The following is a 27,327-nucleotide window of genomic DNA, read 5'->3' on the forward strand; positions in this document are numbered from 1 at the left end:
TGCGAAAGTACTTTTGAGGGATATCATTTAATGTCACGAGTTTGAGAACTTCGCAAAGTCTAGAACGCTTTGACACCCCTTTTTTATTTTTTGAATATGTTTAAGAATTTGTTCAGGCAGACATTTAGCATTAGTGGAGACCTTATTTTTAACAGGTCGGAGTTGGTTTGAACTGATTATAAATCGGTAATATACCGATAATGCAACTCTTGTTGTAAATTTACCCATAACCCTTAAACCTTTAACGACGAGACATTTTTTATGGACTGAAAATCAATAATAAAAATTAAACTGAGAAACATAATCAATGATAAGTCTTACATGTAACCTTGGAAAGTCCAACAGAATCTGATTCGGTGTATTTTGTGCTTCCATGAACGATAGGGACAAAAATAGCCCAAAAATTTAAGTAATTTTTATGACAATACCAATGAATAATATTTTTTGTTTTAATGTTTTGCTTAAAAAAGATTGTGAAAACTGCTCTCTCTTGGAGTTCCAGCAGTTAAAATTGGAAGTAGGGGAAAGTGACCATGCTTGATACGATCCAAGCTTAATAATAACTATTTTTTTCTATGTTAATCAATAGTTATGACTTATCGCAATATATTTCAATAGCTAGTGCTAAGCCTCACATTTCCTAAAAAAAAATTAGGATCCTAGCTCTTTCTTCCTAGTTTCCCGAAGCAAAAAACAAAAATAGGTCCAAAATTGTAATTTTGATACATGATATTTCATAAGTATTTCTTAATTAATGTCGCTCTTTAGGAAACTGCTATCATAGGCACATAGAGGGTTCATCAGTATTAATATTTATGTAAAAATATTTTTACTTGGGGACACTGTTTTTGTGGGTGGTGACAAATTCATAAATTCTACCTGTGTCCATCCTATATTTTAAAAAGGGTCCATGAATGATAATTTAATTGTGGCAACTCTATCATTAGATGTGATTCTTTCATAATTACACCTATTGTAATCCGCCAATTTTATCGACAATTGATATAGCCTTCAACCCTGTTGCCTGAATTTTATGGTTGCAGAGTGACATTTTCATGGGCTCAGAGTGAAAAAATGGTTTTCGCTAGTGCCCTAATGTCATAAAAACACCGCTTAGAAAAATTACATAAAAGTGATTTTAAAACTAATAACCAGTCTTACAAACGATTTAAGCAGATAGATTAGAGTTCCGTCTAAATATTGATGTGCAATTTTTTGTATCCAGTGAAATTTTTACAGTGAAAATAGGCCTCCGATTTGTCGAATCAATTATTATATAGGAAGGCCCCGGACCCGACTTGTATAAAAGTCGCCACTGAATTTTCATTTTCTTCTTGAGGAAAATCTAAGGATTTCCAGGAACTATTTGAGGTTAGATTATGAACCTAATAAGTGAGACATTTTTTTGTCATAGTGGAAGAATCGCTTCGGTTTATGTGTTAATCAGAAAAAAATCACAAACCTTGGACATCATTTTACAGTATCAAGCATGGTCACTTTCCACTATAAAAAATAAATAAAATCAATTATGAAATTGAAAATTAAAAATTCGCCATTTTTGAGCTTAAATATTTAGTACATAGCAAATAGCTAGAGGCTTGAAAAAAAAATTCTAGATTCCTTCAGCCTTCTACTTTACAATTATGTACAGACATAAGGAAAAAAATAACTTTAGGTAGTCAGGAAAAATTATTTTCTTTATGGGACACCGGTGTTCCAATCGTCCTTAAAGGGTTAATGCAAATGACTGACGTCATAGGGTGATTTTGCCCCCTGCTGTTCCTAAGCTCTTATTTATAATTCTAGCACCTAAGGATGGTCTTCATCGATCCGATCTATCATGTCTGGTCTGTGAAGACGATCCTTAAATTTACTTAGAAGTTTACTTACGATCCTTAAAGTACTTAGTACTTACTTACTTACTTACTACGGTATACCGCACCTCTCTATTCGATCCTTATTCAATTTTTAGATGATTTATGAGCCAGCAATTAAAATCTGTAAAACGATTGTTAATTTTCGTTCACAATCGTTTACCCTGAAATTGTTTTAAGATATCACTTAAAGCAGTCTTACCTGAATTGTCGTCTAATTTACTGAAAGATTCTATTCCATTATTAACTCTTTCCGGACCGTAGCATATGCTGCAAGCCAATTTCACCATTTTTTAATCAAAAATATCTAAGCTCAGGAATTAATTGAGGTCCTACAAAAAATATCTTACATTTGGACATCCTTATAGTTTGTAATCATCCACAAGAATAGGATTTTTATCAATTCTGAATAATTAAAAAACATTGTTTTTCATAGAATATTCATATGCTTCTTTGGGTACTCAGAGTCCCAAAAGAGACGAAAGAGTTAAAGTCGAACTAGAACTGTATTGTGGATTTTTATACGCAAAAAGAAAAATTATATTAACCATTTTCTTTGACTATTTCCACGCCCTCAATGTTTCATTAAGAAAGAGTTTACCATTAGATAAATATCTCCAATATTTCGCACAGAGTTGGACAAAAGAATGTCCGCAGAAACTGTGCTTGGAGGAATTTTATGTTTATGCGTGATTGTTCATCTTTGCGAAGAGTTTAAAGGCACCAGAGGAAAAAAAAAGAACTAGAGACAAAGGAGGACAAAAAAAAGCGTACTTTTGCTATATTTGTGCCGCCTTGAGATGTCTCGGAAGATGGGTAAATTGGCGGGATCTATTGTTAGTCGACCTTGAAGAATCATCTTTGCGCATCATTCCCGATCAGTTACATATTTCCGATTTTTATCTCTCCTCCCCATTAATGATCACGCAATTGACGTGCTTTAAATCCTGCTGTCTTGTACAGAGGAAGAAATTAAAAGACATCTTTCTTATAATATTCACTTGTTTTTCCATTTATTCATTTCAATGCATTTTTTTCATTTTTTTTTATAAAGTGATAATTTATAGTTTGTTGATTTTTTTTTCTTCTTTTTGCTATCCACTAAAATGTAGACCTAGTAAAATTTTATTTAAATAACCTTTATTTACATATCCAAGATTATCGTTACTTGCTACTTGTTTTTCTTTTTGGATCTTCAGTATGAATTCTTTTTGAATTTTTGTAATTGATTTTTAATTATTTTACACGTAAACTTTTAAAATTTGTTTTTGTTTATTCATTTTTTTTCTTTTACTAAGCTTTACGTAATTGTTAAGACTTGTGACCACATATAATTCAACTGCTATCTTCCCCTTTGTTTTCTCAGTAGATCTATATGAACTTTTCTTTAACTATTGAAGGCAATTTTTAGTACATGATTTATTTATACATTGAAATATTTATCTGAGTGATTATTCTGTGACGATGAAAAATTTTGATGTTAAGAGTTCTCTTAAGTTCAAAATAGTCGATGGTGGTGTGTCTTAGCTACAAGCATTTTTCAAAAGGCATATTTATAATGTAAAAGAATTTGAAGGATTTTCTATTAAATAAAATTTCACAATTCTTTTTTTTTTGATAAGGAAAATCACCAAATATTTTAAACTTCATTTTACACTTAATTTATTGCGTAGTACATTCTCACATAAGAGGATTTTTTTTACAAGAAAAACAAATCTAAAACCTTTTAGATTATATAAGTATTTACAAAAAATTTAGCGTCATTTTCTTTTTAATAATCATTTCTACTCTTCCCACTACTTTCTATTAATGTGATTTTTTTTGTTTAGGGGGCTTTTTTACGACATAAACATAATAAACTAAATTCAGACTCAATTTCTATCACATTCACTCTGCAATCATACAAAATTCAGTCACCAACGAGCAAAATAAAAGTTTCCAATCACATCAAATAATATTATTGTAGTTAATATGAAAAATCAAAAATGTTTTCTTTTTTTTATTATGCCCAGCGCACAGCAAGATGTTTCAAGTATAAGGTGGGCCAAATCGAACTGCCAGTGACGTAGATACTTTTACCCGACTGGTACAGTGTTGACAACTCAGATTTGTCAAACATTTGTAATAGAAAAATAAGAATCGAATAATTTTGCAAAGATTAATTAATTTTCTTCATAAATGAAAATATATTTATTGTTTCTCGGCTAATGAACTTCAAATAAGTATAATATGATAAATTTTGATTTTAAAAAACACATTTTTACTAATATGACCACATTGGGTATGATATTAAAATTGCCTAGGATAACATATCGTCCATAGTATGCCATTGAACTCAATAATTTCCTTAAATCGATTTTCTATTGTTAAATTTTAAAATTTAATCTGATTTTGCAGCTAATATATTTAAAGATTGCATTCAATATTGTACACTTCTCAGTCAATTTTCAATTTTATTAAGTTTTTTGAAAAATTCTAGACTACACAGAAAAAAAATCACAACTTTCTAGGCAAGGCTAGCCTTACTGGCCAATCAAATATATGGGGTTTTGGAGCACCACATTTCTCTTTTTACGTCGCGTTTTATATTTTCCATTTCGATGAAATGTTTTTTCCAACAATTTTATTTCCAAAGGAAAAGTAACACTTCAGAAAAATTAATTTTTTTGATAGGTTGTTTCACTACAATGATAGTTCCAATGAGTGTATTAGAGTGAACTGCTGAGAGGATTTTTCCCTAGTGTATAGAATATTTAATTAACTTTCTCTTTGTGGAAAAATTATTTGCTAACCTTTTTATAACTCAAATAAAAAAAAATAGACCAAGAATCAGAATATTGGGATTTAATTCCAAAGTGCGGTAAAGTACCACATTTTTTATACAGAGTATAACATCATAAATGAATGAACAATTGAATGGGCTTTACCACAATTCAGACTACAATTATCAAAATAAGGTCACGTTGTAACCCAGAATAGAAATTATGAGAATAACGCAATTAATTCTAAAAATTCCGAATATCGTATATATTTATCTCTCAAGTATTGCAATATTCAAAAAAAAAAAAAGAAAAACTCGCTAAAGACGTGAAAATGCCAATTTTGTCTTAATTTATTCCCCTCGTTGGCAAAACTTCATCAGGTGATGACATTTTATAGGTTTCGTGGCATGAAAATTGGCTAAAAAACACAAAAAAATTGTAAATGTAAAAATAATTGATAAAAATTAAGTAAAGATCCAAAATAGTCCTAAAATAGTACTGAAAGAATCATAAGTTGAGAATTAAAATATCACCTTAAATTTCTTTTTTGAATTTCTCTTGGTAGTTAAATAAAATTTTCTGAAAAAACTCATACCTGATGTACCTGATAGATTTTAGAAGAAAGTATATTGGTATGTGTGATAGAATTCTCGCTAAAGTGTTGAAAAAAAAATAACTTAATAAATTAGTTTTTTGTTAATAAAATCAATGGAAACTCATTTTAAGATTTTTTTGTGTTTTTTCTTAATTTAGCACAAAACCACAAAAAATTCGGAAATTTTAATGGGGGAAATGGATTTATAAGTCTTTTGAACTGTTGTAGATGTCTTACGAAATTAGAGAAAATTAATATTATCTTTTTATTGAGAATGGCTAAACTCGGCATTTTATATCAATTTGGTATTCTATGTGATTTTTATGCTTTGAATTCTGTGTTATTTTACATATTCTGAATTTTTCCAAGGAACATATATTAGTATTGAATGGACTGACACATTTGTGATTTGCTCATATGCTGTATGGTCTGCCGGGTTTCGTGAAAATAATTTTTGTCAAGTGGAATTTTGTGGCAAAAAGTATGAGAAAAACAGAAACAACATTAAATATTAGTTTAATTAATAAAAATAGTCAATACTGTTAACAATTAAACTAATAATTTTGATATATTCCCAACATTTTATAGAAATGTAGCCGCATGAAATTTTGGCGCGAGTCACGAACAGCTGATTTTTGACATAACCTCCAAAAAGTATCTACGTCATCACCAACCCGATCTGGCCCACCTTATTACTTTGTTATTTGTTTTTATTCATCTTGAGCGCACAGTAACTTTTGTTTGTAAATATGTTTTCAAAGTTTCCTATGAGAATGAGCGAGATGACTAGATCTAGATCTCACTCACTCTCATTGAAATGTCGAAAACATGTTTACAAAACAAAAATTATTGTGCATTGGGCATTATTTGTTTTTGGACAAGAAAAAAATTATTTTGAATAAACAATGTTTTGAATCTACTTTAGTAATATTTTTTTAGTTTTTCAGATGCAGAAATCATCTTTAAGCATTGATTGTTTATAGGGGGAAGTGGGGCACTTTTTTCTCCATAGATTAAGAAGCTAAATTACATCGTGATAAGGCTGAATTCCATTTAAAAATAGGAAAAACTTCTCAATTCCAAATCTGCCCCATTTCCCCCTAAGCTTGACATGAGATACTAACTTTGCCGACTGGAATTTTTAAGGCTTCTCTGTAATTACTCAAAGAAGATCAACTAAAGAGTGTTTAAAATTACAATAAGTAGTGTCCTGAAAAATATGTACGGTTAGGTTACCACAAATGCTGACGCAAGTGACGAAATCTCATGTTTGTGCTGCAAGTTAACTCAATAATCCCTACCCAAAATTCTAGACTTTTTTTAACAAACAGCTAGGGTAAGTGTGCCAAATTCCGGCCATCTTTTTTGTTCCTCGAATTTACATGAATTTTTAGTTTTTACATACTCTATAGATTATACAATGTAAAAGAATAACAAAAAATGTAGCTTCGACAAACGAGATGATGTGAAACAGACATTTGAAGAATTGCCGATGGGCAAAGAATTTTGATAATGAAGGTGGCCGAAATAAGGCACCAAAGCTATGTCAACATTTTTATTTATTTTAAAATGTATTAAGAATGATTTTAGAGTAAATAAAGACGATAAATTATCTACAAGGTTCCAAGCAACACTCCTTAAGAAGAAGTAATAAAAATATTCAATTTGTATTGATAATATAGCATTTAAAACTTGAGACTTTGGCGCTTGCATGCAACTATGCCGAAATTTGGCACACTTACGCTATGTGTTTTTTTTTCGTAAATTTCAAGAGATTTATTGAATGATATATTTTTTAGATTTTACAGGAGGTCGTTCAGCAAAGTCGAACGATTTTGACCATTAGGGGAATGTTGTAACGGCTGTAACCGTATCACATTGTTATATGACAAATTTAGAATTTTTACTGCTGGAACTCCACGGAGAGAGCAGTAATCTCTCGATTTTTTCACTCCCCTTCCCCCAAATTTCCACCTTCCATCTCCCGGAGACAATTTTTTTTAACAAATCTTTACGTTTCAGACGGTTTCTGAGAAATGTCGTCACGCTGTTTGTCCGTCTGTCCGGTTGTCGCCAGCTCTAGAGGCCAAACGGTTACAGATAGAGACTTGGGACCTTCGCAGGACCCCCCCATAAGTCGACCCAAGGATCGTCAACATGCCCCTCATTTTCCCCCCACCTCTCCCCTTCCCCTACAAAACTATGTTTTTTTTTGGATTGCTCGAAAACGCGTTGTGCGATTTTTTTCGTTTATGGATATGTTTTAGAGATTACCCAGGCGAACATTTCGTCCATCTACGAAAATACCGTTGAATCTAATGATAATTGCAACACGGAAATGACCTTTGGTTTCTTCTCCTTTACTTTCTCAAACCGACGTTTCGGAGGGGATTTCCTCCTTCCTCAGGTATGAAAATAATTGGAAAAGACCTTGTCACAAAGGTTTTTGTTACACTTAGTGCGTTTTGGACTTTTTTTACTGGACACTTTTCTCATCGGATTCTCAACAAAGACTGTCTTTGTTGAGACAAAGACACATTTTACAAAGACTGTCTTTGTAAAATGTGACAAAGAGTTTCGTCAAATTAACAAAAAAGTTTGTCAAAAGGATGTTCTTCTATAGAGAAAATGGAAAAGTTTTGTCAAATCGGCGGTCAACTGGTTCTTGTTAAAAGTTTGTCAAAAGGATGTATTCTCCATGTAAGATCTGAGACAAAAATTTTGTCAAATAGGTAAATAACATCCTTTTGACAAATTTTGCACAAGATCCATTTTTCCGTTTAACAAAACGGACTAATGGATGGACGGGGATGTTTTAATTTGTCTTACAAGAAATATTGAGCAAAAGTTTATATCTCCATTTTTACTGAAATAGTCAAGAATTCCAAAAAAAAACATTTTCTTCATTTCCTGACCGAATTTCCCCGGTTTCCCCTAATTTAACTTTTAATTTAAGATTTACAAGGATTTCGTGTAATGTCACTGACTGAGAGAAATCCGAAAAAGTTAAAATAACATTCCGGAAATATTAATTTTACCTTGTATTATTGATCCGAAATCGGTGTAAATATTACCTTTTTTAGGTGTATTAGGGGTTAAAGGTACCCTTTTTCATGTTAATTTTACCCTTAATAAGGTGTAAAATAAACATTAAAAATGTAGATATATTCTTACACTTAAAAGTGTTACATTACTGAGGAAAAAATGTTAATCGCACTCCCCTTTTTTTCTCAGTGTAGGTATTATGGGTTAAAGTTACCCTTTTTCATGTTAATTTTACCCTTAAAAATGTGTAAAATTAACATTAAAAAATTTTAATATTTTTTTACACCTAAAAAGTGTTAAAATTACGAAGAAAAAAGTTAATCGCACGCTATAAAGTCATATCCCATTCAGCGCATTAAGAAAATGCTTAAAAATTATTTCCAATTTAAAAAAATAAATAAAAAATTGTTCGTATTAAAATAAAGTTAGATCCAAAATCCTCATTTTTCCTCCCATAAAGCTACGAAATGTCTACAATTTCTCTAATATTTTCCCGTGTTTGAAAATGTTGCAAGATTTTTGCAAAAGAAAAAATAAATGGTAAATAAACTTGGGAAAATTTTTTATTTTTTTTCCACTTTATAATACACAGTAATAGTTTTTTTCCCATTTTCTACTACAGATTATTTAAAAAAAAAAATTCACTAGAATGGATTTTTGCAGTTTACATTACAAAATAGCCAATTTACACAAATAAATTAGAAGGTAACTTTTATAGATGTTTTCTTTGACCTCTAATTTCTCAAAGATTTTTTATTGCATTCTATTAGGTTTTTTTTATTATAGAAAAATTTGCTTATTTTCGGTGTATCATTTTTTTAATATTTACTTTTCTTTCATCATGAAAGAATTCATGTTTTTCTTTTTTTACTTTTCTACGCTTCTTTCTTTTGCATTTAATTTATAATTAAGTAAATATTGACTTAATATAGAAACGATTTTTTTGTATATTACAGAAAACTGATTAGAAATTGCGATAAGGGTATCTTCTTTTATATTAAATCCCTTGAAATGATATTGATATAAATACCATTTCATGGAATTATCTCTCAAGTTTTTTTGGGTGTTTTTTTTTGCTGATCACGATAAATCTATTCATGGGTATCACTTATGACAAAATAATTCAAATAAATCTTTAAATAAAATCCATGCTTATTGCAAAGTAAAAAAAAGAACAAGAACGCAAAAAAACTTGTTCTTTGAGTTTTTTTTTTGACTAAAATAAAAAAAAAGAATAGAAATAGCAAATAATTTTTTTGTGGGGTAATTTGCAAGTGCTTGGGCCGGTCTTTTATTTTTGCGTGATGTCCTCTTTTTTTAATTTTCTCTTTAATTGTTCTTTGAGGTCAAATAATCAGTGAAGCATTAGCCACTGAGTTAAGATCGAATAAATTAAATAATTCACTTCACTTTGATCATCACCTCCTTCATCCTACCTTTTTTAAAAACAAAAACATTCTAATTTGTTGCGCAATCCACCTCATCTCAATTGCGCCTGCGAATTGACTGTTTGGGTGTATTTCATGAGGCGTACATGCGATTGATGTCATGCTGATACCTCTCTTGGATATCTTTTCGCTTCAGCTTGAAAGCTGCCGTCACGAGGCCCATGTCCGGAGACCAAACCTCCTTGCACAGTGTAATAGCGGCGGGCACTTCGAATTTCTCAAGTTTACCTGGTTAAAAAAAAAGAAATTCCCCAATTTTTCCAATCACTCCAAACGAAAAAAAAAACCTTGTAAAACTCACATTTCTTGGCATGTTCGGCCAGTTCTTTAATCACGGCCCTTTCCATGACGGGTGACGAACAGAGATCTTCAAATTGAAGATTCGAGATGCCCTGCTTCAGTGCAATCTCTTCCAGATGCTTCTGACTGGGCACAACAAGAGCCACTGTGTACTGTTTCGTTGGATCTCCATAGACACAAATATTCTCAACCACTGGACACGTTTTCAATTCAGCCTCAACTTTTCCCAGAGAGACATATTCTCCTGCTTGTAATTTCACCAAGTCCTTCTTGCGATCTGCAACAAAACATTTTTGAACATTTTCCATTTAATCCATTTAAATTATATTAAATGAAATTAATTTTAATAGAACATAAACTTAAATAGGGGAAAGGCTCATAATTTTGTCCAGTTTCTTATTTTGGACACTTTGAGGATAAAATTGAACACTATAAATAAATTGATTAAAATGATGGATTTTTATTCCAATATTTGATGAATAATGAATTCTATCTAAATATTTGTTCTTTTTGGAAGATTTTAACACTAAATACGTTAAATTTTGAATATGATTTGAGTTGAAATTGCTTTATTGAAAATTCAGTGTGAGCAATTGCTTACGAGAAATATGACAGGACTTTGTGTTTACTTCAGTCTTATTTAGCTGTGGTGAAGTACTAAGAATGTTTCTTCGCTTTTTTGAGTGCTATTATTGAATATTCATTGAATATTGTGTTGATTTACGTTAGAGGTGATGTGTACATTTGATCTGAAGTGAGATTTGCCTCGTGAATTAGATTTTTCGTGTGAAAAATGGGAAATTTTTTAAGACAATTACCAGTGAGGTGATACTCCTTATTTTGGACAGGTGTTTTTCTCACGAAATTTCGTAAAGTTTTAGCTTTTGTGATGATTAGGTTGGACAAATACTTGGAGAAACAAAGGAGCATCATCTCTACGAAAGAGATGTAGCGAGAAAAACCTTGAAAGGCTCCCGGAAAGGACAGGGAATTAGCGAATCCGCACGTACTTGGAGTATCGAAGTCAACTCAATTTTAATGAATGATATGGAAATTTTCCGGGCTTCTTGTGACACTCTACGTTTCCCTTACATGAACAGGAAGAGGATTCGGTAAGATTGATTCATGAAATGAAGAACAATGGGCATCCTATTGAGGCGGATTAGCTGTCCAAATATACAACCAAGTTGTCCAAATTAATAACAAAGTTGTCCAAAATTAGAGTCAAATTCACCTCTACATATCAATTCATTTTTAAACGTATTAAAACTAATTTTAGTAAAAATGAGACGATAAATAGCTTGCCAAGTTTCTAAACAACCCTTCTAAAAAGAGAGTAACAAAAAAATTCAATTAGTATTGAAAATGTCGCACTTCAAACTTGGAACATCGATGCTTATAAGCAGACTGTCCAAAATTATGAGCCCTTACCCTATTTAGCTTAGAAAGATAAATTCGAATCAATTGCAATGGAATATTTAACAAAAAAAAAGTTTGTCAAAAAGGATGTTTTTGTGTCAACTTTATTTAATGCGTTTTTAACTTATGGTCACTATACACTCAATCCTGATATTATGCACATTTTCGGGACCGAAAAAACAACGCGGAAATGGCATTACGCATTGAGAGAATTTGCATAACCGCAGGGGCACTCCTTTGAATAAATCGCCGTAGAACGAATTTCGCGCGGAGTAAAAGTAGTTTAAACAAAAAGATTCAATTGTTTAAAAGTAATGCATTAACAAACAGTACTTTTTGGCCAGAGTTCTTCAATAAATGGTTAGAATATTTAAAAAATTTATCTTAATAAAAGAAATTAAAGTTTTGTTCTGAAAAAGTAGCAAAATGTTTTTAAATTTCCCACGTCGTAAAATAGGGTAAATTAATGTCCTAATTCAAAACCATTTCCAGACACTTTAACTTTGATAGAGAATTCATCACATTAAGTTAATATTTTATGAAGAAGATTGCATAAATTTGCTCCTTAACTCTTCTAGAATGTTACTGTTTAGTGAAAATTCTTTAGATATAGGGTAGAGTCAGCCCTTTTCGCCATGTAAGCACTTTTTCGCCACCTAATATAAAACAACTAATTTAAGGCATTTAAGAATAAGTAGCATTTCAACACTCATAATATGTTCTGTTGTAATATCCCAATACGTTATTACGTCTCTTAATTAATTGAAATTCGTTTTAAAACAGGTGGCGAAAAGTACTGAAACAAGCATAATTGGGGAAAATGCATATTTTTCAATGAGATTCTCTAAAATTCTCCAGACGTATCCTAGATATATAGATAGATATTGCTTCAAAGTATCTTTATACAAAAATTCATTTTAGTCTGACAAAAATATCACCTGACGAGGCCCCTAAAGCTTAATGGTGGCGAAAAGTAATGACTCTACCCTAATTTGAAAACTTCTTAAATACAAGAAAAATACGCGAGCGTAAAATGCTTCCATTGGAAACATATTAATCCAAATGGAGACAAGGGAAAGTTTGTAATTGGAGACAAACAGTGTAAGTGTAACCACGAAGAAAGGCTTCCAAAACCTTGTTGAGTTGCTCCTGAGTGCAGGATTTGTTCTTATTCCTGAGGGGCAATTCACGAAATAACCAGTCAAAATTGACTGGATGGCGAATATGGCGGAGACATATTTGGTGTGGCGAAAAGTGAAATAACCCTAATTAACGCATTTTTCAGTCTGACTTTATTCCCCGAAAAGTAGGCAAAACGCAATTAGCAGGTCATTTATGGCGCGTATTTAAAATTGGGATTCGTTATAATATTTTAAGAATTTGAAGAAACATTCTAATTTTAATTCAAATACCAATATAATTTAGATTTTGGTGTAGTTTGTTGAAGATTGAATGTTGTACTTATATTGCTTCATATCCTTCATATCAAATAAAATAAATATCGCAATTTTGTGTTAGTGTAAATATAAATGTTTATAATTTAATCCATTTTTCCAAACTAACTTTGAGTTCGTTTTAAATTCTAAATACAATTTAAACTTTAAATATTAGAATATTAAAAAATTATTTGGGTATTTAAGCGTCACATATATTTTCTAAGAATTATGATAAATGTTGTAAGTCTCTAAAGACCAATTACCTCTCGAGAGTCAGGAGTATCATCGGAAAAATTGTATTTATTCTGATAATAAAAATGTTATTCATTTTTATTATCAGAATTTTTATTATTTCAAAAATTGATGGTGAAATGTACATTATTAATTTTTCTGAGAAATTTATAAATTAATATTTGTGAATAAGAATGGATTTTCGCTTTATTCGGAGCAAAATTAACTAAATAATGAAACTGAGGTATAGAAAATATATAAATATAATAATTTAGTACTGTATTTATCGTGAAAACAATGACATTTCCATTTGGAGTAGCGAAAAGTTACCATTTGAAACAGGTTTTGAATTAGCTTAATTTACCCTAGTATACATTCAGGCGTATTTCAAAAATTATTTCATAAATTGACTCCAAATGACAGGCAAACTTGCATAATTGTATGTGCATAATCTCAAAGGACCTAATGCCGGGACTGAGTGTATTTGAGTCATATTGCTCTTCCGCGAAATAGTCCTAACATCCTTTAAATGCGGATTTTTCAGGGCACTGCGAAAAGGAACAGTGATATAGATTAAAAAAGACCAACAAAAAATCAATTTTAACCAGTAATTAAGACCCTTAAAAGCAGTGAAATTTTAATGAACATTTTGCATTTTACTTTTACCGTTTTAGATGTTTATAAATTAGACTTATTTTTTATAAATAGAGGAAATTCTTGTAATTTGGGACAGCCTGTAATTTTGGACAATTTGAAGATAAAGTTGGACATTACAAAGAAATTTAATGAATAGTATATTCCAACTAAATATTTATTGCGAACGGCAAGGAAATACGTTCCGGGCTTTTAGGAACATCTTACAATTCCTTCTCATACATAGGGGAGGACTTGGTAAGTTGGGTTCTTGAAATGGGCGAAGAATTGGAGTTCTATTACGAAATATCAGCTGTTAAAAATTACAATGAAAGTGTCCAAAATTATAGACAAATTAATGTTCATATATTTATTCATTTTTTAACGTAATATACCACGGGAATCTCGTGCAGCTTATCAGCGCACAGAGGAGGGAATTCGCGTTCTAGAATGACAGGGTGAAAAGATGCGCAAGTAGGATAGTTGCTACACTTATTTACTCACTCGAGCGCGGATGATAACCCAAGCACAAACTTAACTATGAAAGCACAAATACTCGATTTACTTCATTGCGAGTATGAGTTGCTCACATGAATTATAGGGGTAAATTTAAATTCATCCAAAGCACGGCATTTACCCCCTAAAGAGCACCGTGCAGCATCCTCTAGACAGAGTATGCCTTAAAGCAGGTTCGCAACAATATGCAAAAAAAAATTGCATTTTCAAAGTAGCCCAACCTCACCCTATTAAAATTTAGAATAGTTTCTTTGTCACAATTTCATCAAATGCAACTTGAAAACTGGCTCGCTTCAAACTTTGAATTTACGAAGTTTTGAAGAAAGTGCTACACTTTTCCAAAAGACGGCTCCGTCAAATGTGTCAAAACTTTAACAAACTTCCTCACATTCATGATAATGCTAATGTTATAAATTCATATTCTCGCTCATAAATATTTACTAAGTATATTGAACTTAAAAGTTTGTTATTAAATAAAATATAGTTTATATAAGAGTTTGACTTCATAACGGACATCTCTCATAGCACTATTGGAATATTCTAGTGAAATTTTCTTACCAAATATTTTCTGTATATAGGGTAAATTAAGCTAATTCAAAACCTGCTCCAAATGGAAATTTTTCGCTAATATATTTATATATTTTCTATACCACAGTTTCATTATTTAGTTAATTTTGCTCCAAATAAAGCGAAAATCCATTCATATTCACAAATTTTAATTTGTTAGTTTCTCAGAAATATTAAAAGTGTACCTTTTCACCATCGAATTTTTCATCGATCACTGAGAGAAATCCGAAAAAGTCAAAATAACATTCCGGAAATATTAATTTTATCCTGTAGTATTGATCCGAAAACGGTGTAAATATTACCCTTTTTAGGTGTATTATGGGTTAAAGTTGCCCTTCTTTCATGTTGATTTTACTCTTAAAAGGTGTAAAATTAACATTAAAAAATGTTGATATATTTTTATACCCAAAAAATGTGTTAAAGTTATGACGAAAAAAAGTTAATCGCAGCCTCTTTTTTTCTCAGTGATCGACCATGTTTTCCAATGAAAAACACAATAAAATGATTGTTGTTTATTCGTTTTGTTTAACATTTATGTCATATTTCTGGCTAATTTTAGTTAAATTAAGTGCTAATAAGTGAGCGTCGGGGATATAGGGCAGCTCAGAAAAACAACGATTCTTCCCAAAGCTTTCGGCTCAGTCTCCAAGCCTTTCTCAGTGGCTGGGCGGGAAAGAGCATTTCTTTATTTTCTTTTTCTTTTTAAATTAATTCTTCCACTTACTCAAATCTAATAATTCCTTGCTTTGTCATATGGTCTAGGGATGCACAGGGCATGGGATTTTGAGGGAACTGTACTTTAATTTATAATATTTTGCTAATTTTGTGGCAGTTTACAGGGTTTTTCTGAAGTGTCTGCAAATGCTTCAATAGGAAACCCCGGAAATATAATTTTTTTGGAGAGATTTTCTTATTGTTTTAGATGGGAAAGGAGAAAAAAACAGGAATAAGAACAAATCCTGCAGTCAAGAGCAACTCAACAAGGTTTTGGAAGATTTTCGTCGCGGTTTCACTGTTTGTCTCCAATTAGAAACTTTCTTTGTCTCCATTTGGATTAATATGTTTCCAATAGCAGTATTTTACACTCGCGTACTTTTCTTGTATTTAAGAAGTTTTCAAATTATATGTAGAGGAATTTCAATAAACAGTAACATTGTAGAAGACTCAAGGAGCAAATTTATGTAATTTTCTTCAGAAACATATTAACTTAATGTGTTGAATCTTCTGTCAAAGTTAAAGCGTCTGGAAATAGTTTTTTTCAAAAATAACTTCATGTGCTTAAATATGACGAAATTAATTCAGTCTCTTGCTATTAATGGAATTTTATTGTCTATTCATTTAACCTATTATTATGAATGTTTCATAATAAATTAGTCATCTAGAAAAAAGTTCGCAAATTATAAATTTAAATTACACATTTCATTAATGTGTCATGTGAAATTTGTATTAAATATTCATCATAATAATTATCTATTTTCAACTCAATTTATTCTCAACTTCTGCTTAATCTTGTCATCACTAAAACTTTGTTCTTCGCTTCGAGCTGTCTTAAATGAACTTTTTCTAGCAATTTTACTTCATTATAAATTCCCAATAAAAACAAAAGGCAAAAAGAAGAGAAACTTACCGATGATTTTAAGTACACCATCGGGATAAACTTCACCAATGTCTCCGGTTTTGAACCATCTTTTGCCGTCCTCCTCGAAGAAGTCCTCCTGAGTCTTTCCTGGCAATTTGTAGTATCCTTGGGATACATTTTCTCCACCAACAACAATTTCACCCTGTGGATAGGGTTTGTTGGTAACTCGGTAATTTCCTTCTTCCCAGTTTATCAAACGAATATCACACATTGTCGATGGTGCTCCAACACGTCCAAATGTCATGTCCCATTCTGCAGAAGGAGAAGGTGCACAAGAAAGGCACAAAAAAAATATATAAATCACAAATCTTTAACAATGAAACGCTAATTTCCTCGTGCATTTACTCGCAGAGAAAGCCAACACTTACTATCGAGAACAGCAGCTCCGGAAGTTGTCTCTGTCAATCCATAGCCCTGAATTACATCAACACACAGGCAAACTTTAATCTGTTCATGGGTGTCCGGTGATAGAGGAGCACCGCCCGATAGGACAGCTCTAACACGACCACCCATGAGTTTAGCCACCTTCTTAAAGATCAATTTGTCCGTGAGGGGTGTTGTGTAGCCACGTTTCAGCCACTTTGCTTTGTATCCATAGCAAAAACGGAAGAGAGCCTTCTTGAAAGGTGGCTCAGCATTCACTTTGTCATTGATACCTTTGGATATTCTGTCCAAAATTAGCTGCAAATTGACATTTTTTTTTCAATCAATAATCTATCTTTAGTTACCATCTTTAGTAACTCCTTCTACCCTGGCAGAAAAAAGAAATCACAATAAAAATTCACTTACCGGAACAGAAGTTATGCATGTCGGTTTCAAGATTGAAGCATCCCCCTTGCAACCCTTCATAATTTTACTGCTGCTGTCAATCAGAGTCAATGGTGTGGAATATCCAATGGGGACACCCGTGAGGAGGCAGACGCTCTCAGCAATCAGTTCAAACACGTGGGCTAGTGGCAGGAATCCAATGAGAATGTCATCTGGGTAGATTTTGACACTATCACAGAAATTTTTCATAGTTGCAATGCAACCACGATGCGAAAGAAGGACACCCTTTGGTGTTCCAGTTGATCCCGATGTGTACATTATGATAGCTGTGTCATCGGCTTCAGGAGGGACTCCCTCTGAAGAGCAAAAAAAAAACACCGAATTGGAAATTTCTCTATGAAACTTTAAAATTACATTAGAACAGCTAAGCTAAAATTGGATAATTTAGAATCATTACCAATTTGGAGCTTTAAGATTTCCTCACTACTGTTTCAGACGAGCAAAGAGAAAAGGAAGACCACGAAATAGAGAAAACAGGAGAGCAAGAAGAAGAAAAGTGAGAAAATCTCAAAATTCCAAATTAGAAATGATTTCAAGTGACTCCATTTTACCCTAATTCACTCAAATCTCTCTAAAACCTTTGAAATACTTCCAGAAAGTACTAAGAAAGGAAATTATTTTAAACACAGTGAAAGAATTTCACACTTCGCATGACAGAAGTTTCGTTAGGGAGACCGGGGCAGAATTAACCAACCAATGCAATTTTTTCTCGTGTGTAATTTGTGAAGAAATTTAAATTAAGTTTAGAAATATTTAAGTTTGATTCGAGAGATAAACTGTCTAAGAATAAGATGTTACAAAGCGTCTCAGGCTTTGCAAAGCGCTCGAACCCATGACTTTGATGCTAAATACATCAGAAGTATACTTTCGCATCATTTACTATTTACCGGTTCTCAACCGATTTGAACGGATTCATATATCATTCAAACTCCAAAATTGTTTTTATCCCATTTCTTACCATGGTATTATACATCATACGCAAATTGAGTGATTTTAGATGATTTATTTCTGGACAATTTTTATCCGAATTGTTGTCGGGAATAGATTTTTAGTAACACTAGTTATTCAATTACTTGAAAAAAATAGTCCGACAGAGATAGAAATACATTTTGTTGTTCTTTTCTCGCTTCGCGGAAGGTCATGCAAAATTTTTGCTCAAAATGGCGAACATAAAATTCGACATCCCGTCAAATTTGTTTAAATTGGCGTCTTTCCTCTTTCTTAATTTGAATTCTAGTTGCCAATTTGTTTTCTTGGATAGTTACTCTATCTAAATCAATAGAGTTTGTAATGAATTAATGCACAGAATTTAAATTCAGTGACCGTTAAGACGTGTGTTTGACAGGGACTCCCCGCGCCCCCATAATAGGTAAAAATTTATTCTTTTCAAAAAAATCATCTATTAAGCTGTAAGAAACTAATCCCAAAATATGAACATTCTATCTCAAGTATTTCTAGTACATTGACTGAATGGGTTAAAGTATCGATTTTCGGATAAAAACTAGTTATCGGCTAAGAACCGATTAATTACCGGTTCAGAACCGATTGGAATCGATTCAGTTTTATAGGAAATTCCAAGATCTTTCCAACTAGCCCAAACATGACCCCATTCGCTTGATAAATGCGCTCTCTAGTGTCTTTTTAACCTTTGACCTTGAAAAACCGTAATTAGGAATGATTCAATGGCATTTTCGTCTAAGGACGAAATGTCCGCCTGGGTAATCTCTAAAACATATCCAAAAGAGAAAAAAATCGCACGAAGCGTTTTCAAGCAATCACAAAAAACATAGTTTTGGAGGGGAAAGAGATGGGTGGGGGAAATGAGGGGCATGTTAACGATCATTGGGTCAACTTATGGGGGGTCCCCCTTAGGTCCCAAGTCGCTATCTCTTATCGTTTGGCCGCAAGAGCTGGCGACAGCCGGACGGACAGACGGACAAACAGCGTGACGACATTTCTCGGAAATTGTCTGAAACATGAAGATTTGTTGACAAAAGTAGTCTTCGGGGGTGGAAGGTGAAAATTTTTGGGGGAGGGGGCGGGGCGAAAAAATCGAGGCATTATACTGCTATCTCCGTGGAATTCGAGCAGTAAAATGTAAATACGAAAAAGATAAGTCATTTACGGATCTGATTTCAAAATCTTTCCAAAAATCCATATGTAACCAAATCGGTTAAAAAGTATGCCATCTGGACGATTGGGTCATCGGTGACCCAAAAATGAAATTTTTTCTACGGCCATTTAAAGTCCTGTCTTGTTTCAAGAAGTCAGAAAAAATGAATTTTTCTGACCCCCAATTTTTGACCCTCTCGTCCTTAACTCTTTCGCGTCTTTAGGGTCATATATGACCTGGGGAAAAAAGTTTCTTTTTGGCTATTTACATTAATTGAAATCTAACTGGAGTCCTGAGAAAATGAGCCAAGAATCTTACATCCTTCTATTATGATGTCGTGCACGAACAGATAGATTTCAATTAATGTAAATACCCAAAAAATTTTTTCCCCGAGTCATGACATTACCCTAAAGACGCGAAAGAGTTAAAGGGTTAAAGTATGACCTTAAAAAATCAAGATGGCGATTTTTTTTTGGTTAGAGGTATGTTTGGAGGAAATGTTCACCTGGACCACCTCCAAAACATATCCAAAAATAAAAGAAATTGTAGGAGCCGTTTTCGAAATAAACCAAAAACATTGTTTTGCGGAGAGGATGAAGCGGGGTAGGGGGAAAATAAAAATCATAATAATGATCCTTGGGTCAACTTATGGGGGGAGGGGGGGTCATCGAAGACCGAAAGTTCGTATCTCTTACCGGTTGGTTGGTAACAAGTTTACGGATAGAAAAAAAAGAATTATTTAAAAAAGATAGGACATTTATGGGTACCTTATCCGATTCATTACCGATTGTGACTGATGCAATCGAGTTGGAAGTTTCAAGATCTTTCCATAAAATCCGAATTTAACCAAATCGGTTGAAATATAGGCCCTCTAGAGTAGCTAAATTTTGATCTTCAAAAACTCAAGATGCCGATTTTTTAGGCCATAGGTGTCTTTAGACGTAATGTTCGCCTGGACCACCACCAAAACATATCGAAAAATAAATGAAATCGTAGGAGTCATTTTCGAAATAAACATGGTTTTGGAGGGATGGACTGGGGTGGAGTAAAAAGAAAAGAAAAAACGTCAAGAGATATTGTTTTTTTTTATTGGGGGTCACCCAGGACCAGGGTATGAATTCTGAGATGCGTGAGTTATTCACGTAAGAAATTCACGGCTCTGAAATCACCTTTAGTTAAGGCTTTGTGACGCTTTCGTAAAACTTAACTGCGCATTCTTAAGTACTGTAAGTGTTTCACATGACGGTTCACATAAAAACTTAATGAAACTCTTACAAAAGACAATCTAAAAGCCGTGAGTTTCTCACGTGAAAAACTCACGCATCTCAGAATTCATACCCAGGTGTTCATATTTTTTACCTTTTGAGCTCCAGGAAGGGAATTCTGTAACGCTCTGGCAATGCCATATGACAAATTAGGTTCGAATCTTAAGAGAGCTTTTTCGAAAATGCGATTCTGTAGCCGTGACATTGCCATTTCAGCTCACGTGGCATTGTCGGAAGTCACATATTTGAGATTTCTGGCAATTCAAATGATAATGAATTTTGTTAAACAAATCCACCAAGACGTACTGTTTTTTCATAAAATCATCAAAAGCAATTTTATTAAAAAATCAATGAATTGCATTTTCGAACTCATATGATATGACAAAAAAAGTTCGATTGATATTGTCATTTTTCGAACTCACGCGTGACAATGCCACGAAAATTACAGAATTCCCCTACAGGACGGTGACTAGTTGAAAAAGTCAATTATAAACTGCTCTATCTTTGAGTTCGAGCAGTAAAATAAATTAATTAAATTTAAAGATTAATTCATTGCGTAATAAGAATCACTTTAAGAAGTTTAATTAGGACCTAAAGCATTCCAAATAAATGTAAAAGTATCATGTAGTTTTTTAAATCATAAAAAGCTCAAGAAGTAAATTAAAGTGATTTGCGTTTATGATAGAAATTTCTTCTTTTAAAGGAAATATAATTTTTTTTAATTAATGAACTTCTTTTCTTTACAGTCCCATTTAAAGAAATACATTTTAATTAAATTAATTTAAATTAATTCACAATTAAACAAAAACCATTTGTATTTGATCCTTCTGGTAGTAGGGTCGAATGAACACCTCTTCGACAGGGAACTCCTAATGGCACTTTTATCAAAATGTTGAAATTTATTTAATGTATCTAAATGTAAGTTAATATGGCGTTTTTTCATGAATTTACGATTTTAGATAAGGATAAATGTTCAATTTCGTATTCCAAATGGTACAGAGTAGGGTGTCAATAGGTCCTGACACGAGTTCTTAAAGTGTCAATAGATGTTCCTTTCACCCTAAATCGAAATAAAATGACAGTCAGTTAGGTTCGATATGATACGAAATTGACTGAGCTTACGCGATCTTTAACTTTAAATCACTTTAAGCACCACAGATAATTTAGTTCTAAGAAATTCTTTCAATCTATCGAGCTAACAAAAATCCAAAAATTCTATTAATAAATTTATTTAATCAAATTTTATCATCTAGTAAAATCATATTTCCTATTCTTTATCAAAATGCCTAAGTTCAATTGACCTCTAAATTTTTAATCGCTGATTAATCCCAGATTTAAAATTGTGTGTGTATGTCTGGGTGTGTTTGTCTATGTTGTTTATCACAAATATCATTAACTATCAATTCTGCTGAGTTATTTGTGATTTTGAGTAATAATCTAGTGCAACTTTGTCACTTAACCCAGAATTTCTTCACCTTGAACTAGAACATTGCAATTCTGATAATTGCTGGTTATAATTCTATTCGGTATTTATCAATCTACCTCATTTAGCTAAAGAAATGAATAACCTTCTTTCGCTGGAATAATTAATTCACATTGAGAAACAAGTTTCTGTATATTTAAAAAAAAATAATTTTCCAGCACAAAATTGTAAATTTTATCTCAGTTCCAACTAATTTAAAGGCATTATTCGAAGATTTTGTATCTCTTAATTTAAAAGAAATAAAAAATAAGCTGACTTACCGTATTTGCTGTCAGTGCCCATTTTCAGAACCTCCGAGAAGGAGATGATCTTAACACCCTCCTTGAATCCAACGGTATCTGTCTTGTGCAGTTGATCCTCCATGTAAACAATGGTCTTGACATTGGGTAGACTGGGCAGGAGTGTCTTGAATTTGGGCAAAAGGTCATGTGATGTAATAACAATATTGACTTCAGTCTCCTTGATCCCATGAATAATGCCATCATCACCAAGGGTGGCATAAATCGTGACAATTGGGATATTCTGCTTGAAGCATCCATGGGCAGCAATAAGCCATTCGGCACGTGTTTCGGCAAAGATGACAATATTCGTCTTGGGCTGCTGCCCAAGTTCCCGAATACCACGGCCAAAACACATAGCCGCCTGCTCGGTCTCAATGAAATTGCGCCATTTGTATTCACCCATTTTGTATTTCTTGAATACACGTCCATTTGGCTGGAGTTCATCCTCCTCACCCAGAATCTGCCTTGTACCCAGGCATCGTTTTGTCGTGTGAATCTTCACCACATACTTAAACACCTTTTCTAGTGTATCTAAGCCCAATTGTAGCATTTTAACATGCACTTCTTTTGGTGGATCAACCGTTCGATATGTTATTTGGCTGTCATCCTGGCTAATTGGTTTTGCCTACAAATACAATCATGGCAAAAGAAAATTGCATGAGTGGACAAGAGAGAATTTTTTTCACGTTTATACACACTACAAATAAGCCGGATTCAAGTAGTTTATAAAGTAAAATACTTAAGTAAAATTAAAAGTTACCGATTCTGAATTAAATATTTGGTTGGGGTGGGGCAAAAAGTAACAAATCGAAAAATTCAAAATTCAACATCTTCCAAGATAAAAAAAAGATAGCGGCTCAAATTTTTTTCTATAGATAGCTTCCATAGACCTTCTTCAATGTCGTAAGTTTCTTAGAATTCGAACAAGGAATTGAGAAAATAAAAAATAACGAAATTTTTAGCCCTATTTTTGAAATATTTTCCTTGCAGAAGATAACAATTATTACCTATTTATTTTCCAAAATTTATGCACTGGTGAATATTTTCTAAATAATTTGGATTTTTTGAATACGAATCCGCTATCTATTTTAGAATTTCACAAAGGTTCTTTTCTCCAGAAATCCTTTTATTAAAAATGGCCACTTGGGGTAAAAAGTAACAAAAGCTATGGAGCAAAAAGTAACAAAAAGCGGAGCAATTTCTGATGTCTCACGGCGAAAAGAAACGTCATTATCATGTCTCGCCGTTTGTTGTTTGCATTGGTCAAAAGACTTGCAGTCTTTTGTGTGTGTGTTTTTTTTCTAAAATAGCACTTTCCTCGAAAAAAAGCACTTTCCTCGTTTTGTCACTTTTCTCGGAGAGAAAACGGTGTTTTACAAAGGTGTAGATGAATAAATTTTCTATGAAAATATGTCCTCTCGGTATTTTTTCAAATTTACGGAAGTCCGTAATAAAGCGAATCAAAATATGATAATACCCCATGTCTGGTACTAATTTGCCCCAGCATTTTTAAGAATAGTCACAAAATTACCTTTTAGAAATCGGCTCGATAAACGTATTTACTTACAAAATAGAGGAATATTACTTTCACAAAGTTGTAGAGGGGTAAATTTCCTATAAAACTGCGCTAATTAGAAATTTTTGAAGTGATCGAGTAGCTTGTAAAAAAATTAAATATCCGTTTTGTGACTTTTTGCCCCAGTCTCCGTTCCTTTCAGACACTGAAAACCCATCTCAATCGTACGACCTATTTCGGAACGGAGGGAGTATTAGGTCCTCACGCCCAGATTTGAAATTAAAAATAATTCAATTCAAAATTGACGTTTAATGTCAAATTAATTATTATTGTAGTTTGTCGTGAATCCCATTAATGATTGCTATACACTATCAAAAGTTTTCATAATAAAAATATTCGAAATGAAAAATTGACATATTTTTTAGCACTTAATTGTTCAGAAGTGCTTCTATACAATCAACTTTTCTTCTGTTGGTTCCTCTCACGACTGTTTTGTGGTTTTGGAACACGGCGAGAACTGGGGAAACAGCCGAGACAAGAACCAACACGATGAAAAGTCGATAATGCAGTAGCACTAGAGAACAGTAAAGTGCTCAGAAAAATGTTCAGGAGAAAAATTTCTCATTATTATTTTTTGATGAAATAAAACCATTAGGGGAAAGTACTCTCCCTTTGAACGTTCGTAGAATGACATATCTTTCAAATTATTTTCTTTCAAATAAATTTATTTTAGTCAGATAACTTTAAATCAGTATTTTTCATGAAATTGGAAGTAGGGTCTAATGAACACCTGTTTGGCTGGGAATACCTATTGGCAATTTAGTCAGAATATTGAAATTTAATTTTTGTATATCTATTAAAATGCAGGTGATTAGCGTTTTTTCATTAATCTTTTCTTTTCTATAAGGACAGATATGGAAATTACGTATCCCAAATGGTAAAAACTAAGGTGCCAATCGGTCGCGAAACGATTTCTTAGAGTACCAATAGGTATTTCCTCGACCCTAAGATTTTTTGCACAAATATTTTTTGTTACTTTTTTTGTCGATAATGCAGTAGCACTAGAGAACAGTAAAGTGCTCAGAAAAATGTTCAGGAGAAAAATTTCTCCTTATTATTTTTTGATGAAATAAAACCATTAGGGGAAAGTACTCTCCCTTTGAACGTTCATGCCTTCGAATAATGTTAATTTTCTTTTATTTTTCCTAAGATATTTAAATATTTCAATTAAATATTAGTTATCTTATCATTACTTATTGATAATCACATGAAAATTGTGTTTAGGTCTCTTAGGAAAAATCAGAAAAAATATATTTATTCGAAGGCATGAACGTTCGAAAGGAGAGTATTTTCCCCTATGTATGTCTAGGAGGAACTGTCAAAATATCTTCAATAATATCAAATATAGACATATTTTTTTTCTACTAAATAGAAGCCGTAAAGGTCTAAAGAAAACTGTCAGTGTAAAATTAAAAAAATATATCTAACTGTGCTCATAATTTCTTAAATAAAAATTCGCAATTTTCCAGTAAATTATGGCATGCTTCTTGATATTTTTGACTTTTTTCTTAAAGAATTATTTGAATTATTACCCTTAAAGATTAGTAGAAAATTTATATTTTTAGTCTAATCGGAAGTCAAAGACTTTATCCATGTTACTGTGCATCAATTTTAGTTCAATGATTAAGTTAAATATTAATTTTGAGTCTTAAAATTGAAGGTGTATGTCAAATATGATGTTCCACAATTCGACCGATCGACGAATCATAGTAAGTGAAGATTTTTTCACTGAAATATTGTTCTATTTTGCAACAATTCCTAAAAGTGTGTTTTCCTATTTTATTTTAATGAATTTTTAATTTTAAGTGTTATCCGTGAAGTGTACAAAAGGCCTATGTTAAATTAATTATTTTATGGTTTTGTGGTTTATTTAATTTTAAGAGAAAATGGGTGGTCGAGTCGAGAAACACTTCTCATTTTTGAAACATTTTATTTTTTTTTATAATTTTAAATTATATTATGGCTAAATGAAGAATTAGATAGATAAAGATCTATTCTATAGTTTTAGATAAATCGATAGGATCAAAGGAACATCTCTTCGACAGGGAACGTCTATAGATACGAGTCTTTTTGTCAAAATATTGAAAATTTAACGTAATTAATAAAATGCAAGTGGGATAGCGTTTTTTCGTCTTTTATCTATCTTATCCTTTCCTATAAAGATAAATGTTCAAATTTCATATCCTAATTCTTATTAGAAACGCGTGAATAGGTCATGACATTAATTCTTAAAGTGTCAAAAGGTGTTCCATTCAACCTAACTATTTTTATTGCTTTCGTTTTAAGTTCGAGAAACAAAAAGATAAATTCCTTGGCTTAACTAAATGGGTTTGAATTACATTATTCATATTCAAATGAAAATATGACCCATTACTTTTTAATGACACCTAATAAGAATTATAGAGTAAGATATCCAAATTTAAAACTATAATAATAAAATAAAATATAAATTTTGGAAATAAATTAAATATGAAACTTTGTTGATAAAACAAATCTTTCATAATCATTTTATAAAGCAGATTAAAATTATTCAAGTAACATCTATTGTTCGAGATTATCAAGTGTATAAACGTAGTCAATGACACTGCACTAAAGTATAATAATCCTATGTTAATTAAAACACTGAAATAAAGTGTGATTTGTGCAATGGAAAGTCACAACGATAGGAATCACGTGTAATTCTGAATCTCTTAAACCTCATGAAATCTCTTACTCTTTCTCTCTCTCTTCACCATGAAATATCAAAATTTTCACAAAATTACACTGCAGAAAAGAGATTGAAAAAGATTTAGGTCGTCAATGAATGCCGCTTTTCTTATCAAATGCGCTCTTTTCGCATATATATATTTTTAATACATTCAAATGAGATAACTGAGGAGTGTCAAGCATTATTTTTCCATCTCCAATACACTTTTCTCAGTGTCTTACATAATTTTTTAACTGTGGTATCTTGCGTTTCTTTGTTGCTTGACAAAAAAGAGATTCATCATATCTTTTGGATAGATACTGAATGGATTTCTTCAGATATGATTTTACAACAGGTGAAACTCCAACTTTCCGACAAAAAAAGCATGGATTTCTTCTGGAAAAACTAGTTTCAATTAAAGTCATTCAAAACATATCTGTAATCATGTTTTGTACAATTCCTATATCTCTTATGCTTAAACAGAGTGGTGCATACGGTGCATACAACTTTAACTAAGTGTTTTTACTTATTTTTGATGAAAAAGTAGGAACAACTTTGTTAGATATACAACAATTGTTCACTGTTAGTGTCTACTGTCAAACCTAATTTATAGAATATAATATTCACTTT

At 32.1% G+C, this 27,327-nt stretch overlaps 1 protein-coding gene across 4 annotated transcripts in view; it reads right to left on the bottom strand.

The window, feature by feature from the left end:
- Window positions 1-2,858: 2,858 nt before the first annotated feature.
- The window catches only part of LOC129803504 (long-chain-fatty-acid--CoA ligase 4), a 53,304-nt gene continuing 28,835 nt past the window's right edge, over window positions 2,859-27,327 (bottom strand). For all 4 annotated transcript variants that reach the window (XM_055850111.1, XM_055850110.1, XM_055850112.1 and 1 more), the window contains 6 exons: window positions 22,415-23,060; window positions 17,255-17,589; window positions 16,834-17,146; window positions 16,454-16,717; window positions 10,026-10,301; window positions 2,859-9,952 (listed from right to left, as the gene is read on the bottom strand). In XM_055850111.1, the coding sequence (XP_055706086.1) occupies window positions 9,798-9,952; window positions 10,026-10,301; window positions 16,454-16,717; window positions 16,834-17,146; window positions 17,255-17,589; window positions 22,415-23,060 (1,989 nt within the window). In that variant the 3' untranslated portion in view covers window positions 2,859-9,797. The remainder of the gene's footprint in view (window positions 9,953-10,025; window positions 10,302-16,453; window positions 16,718-16,833; window positions 17,147-17,254; window positions 17,590-22,414; window positions 23,061-27,327) is intronic.

The sequence above is a fragment of the Phlebotomus papatasi genome, chromosome 2 (assembly GCF_024763615.1).
Source record: "Phlebotomus papatasi isolate M1 chromosome 2, Ppap_2.1, whole genome shotgun sequence".
NCBI classification, from domain to species: Eukaryota; Metazoa; Arthropoda; class Insecta; order Diptera; family Psychodidae; genus Phlebotomus; species Phlebotomus papatasi.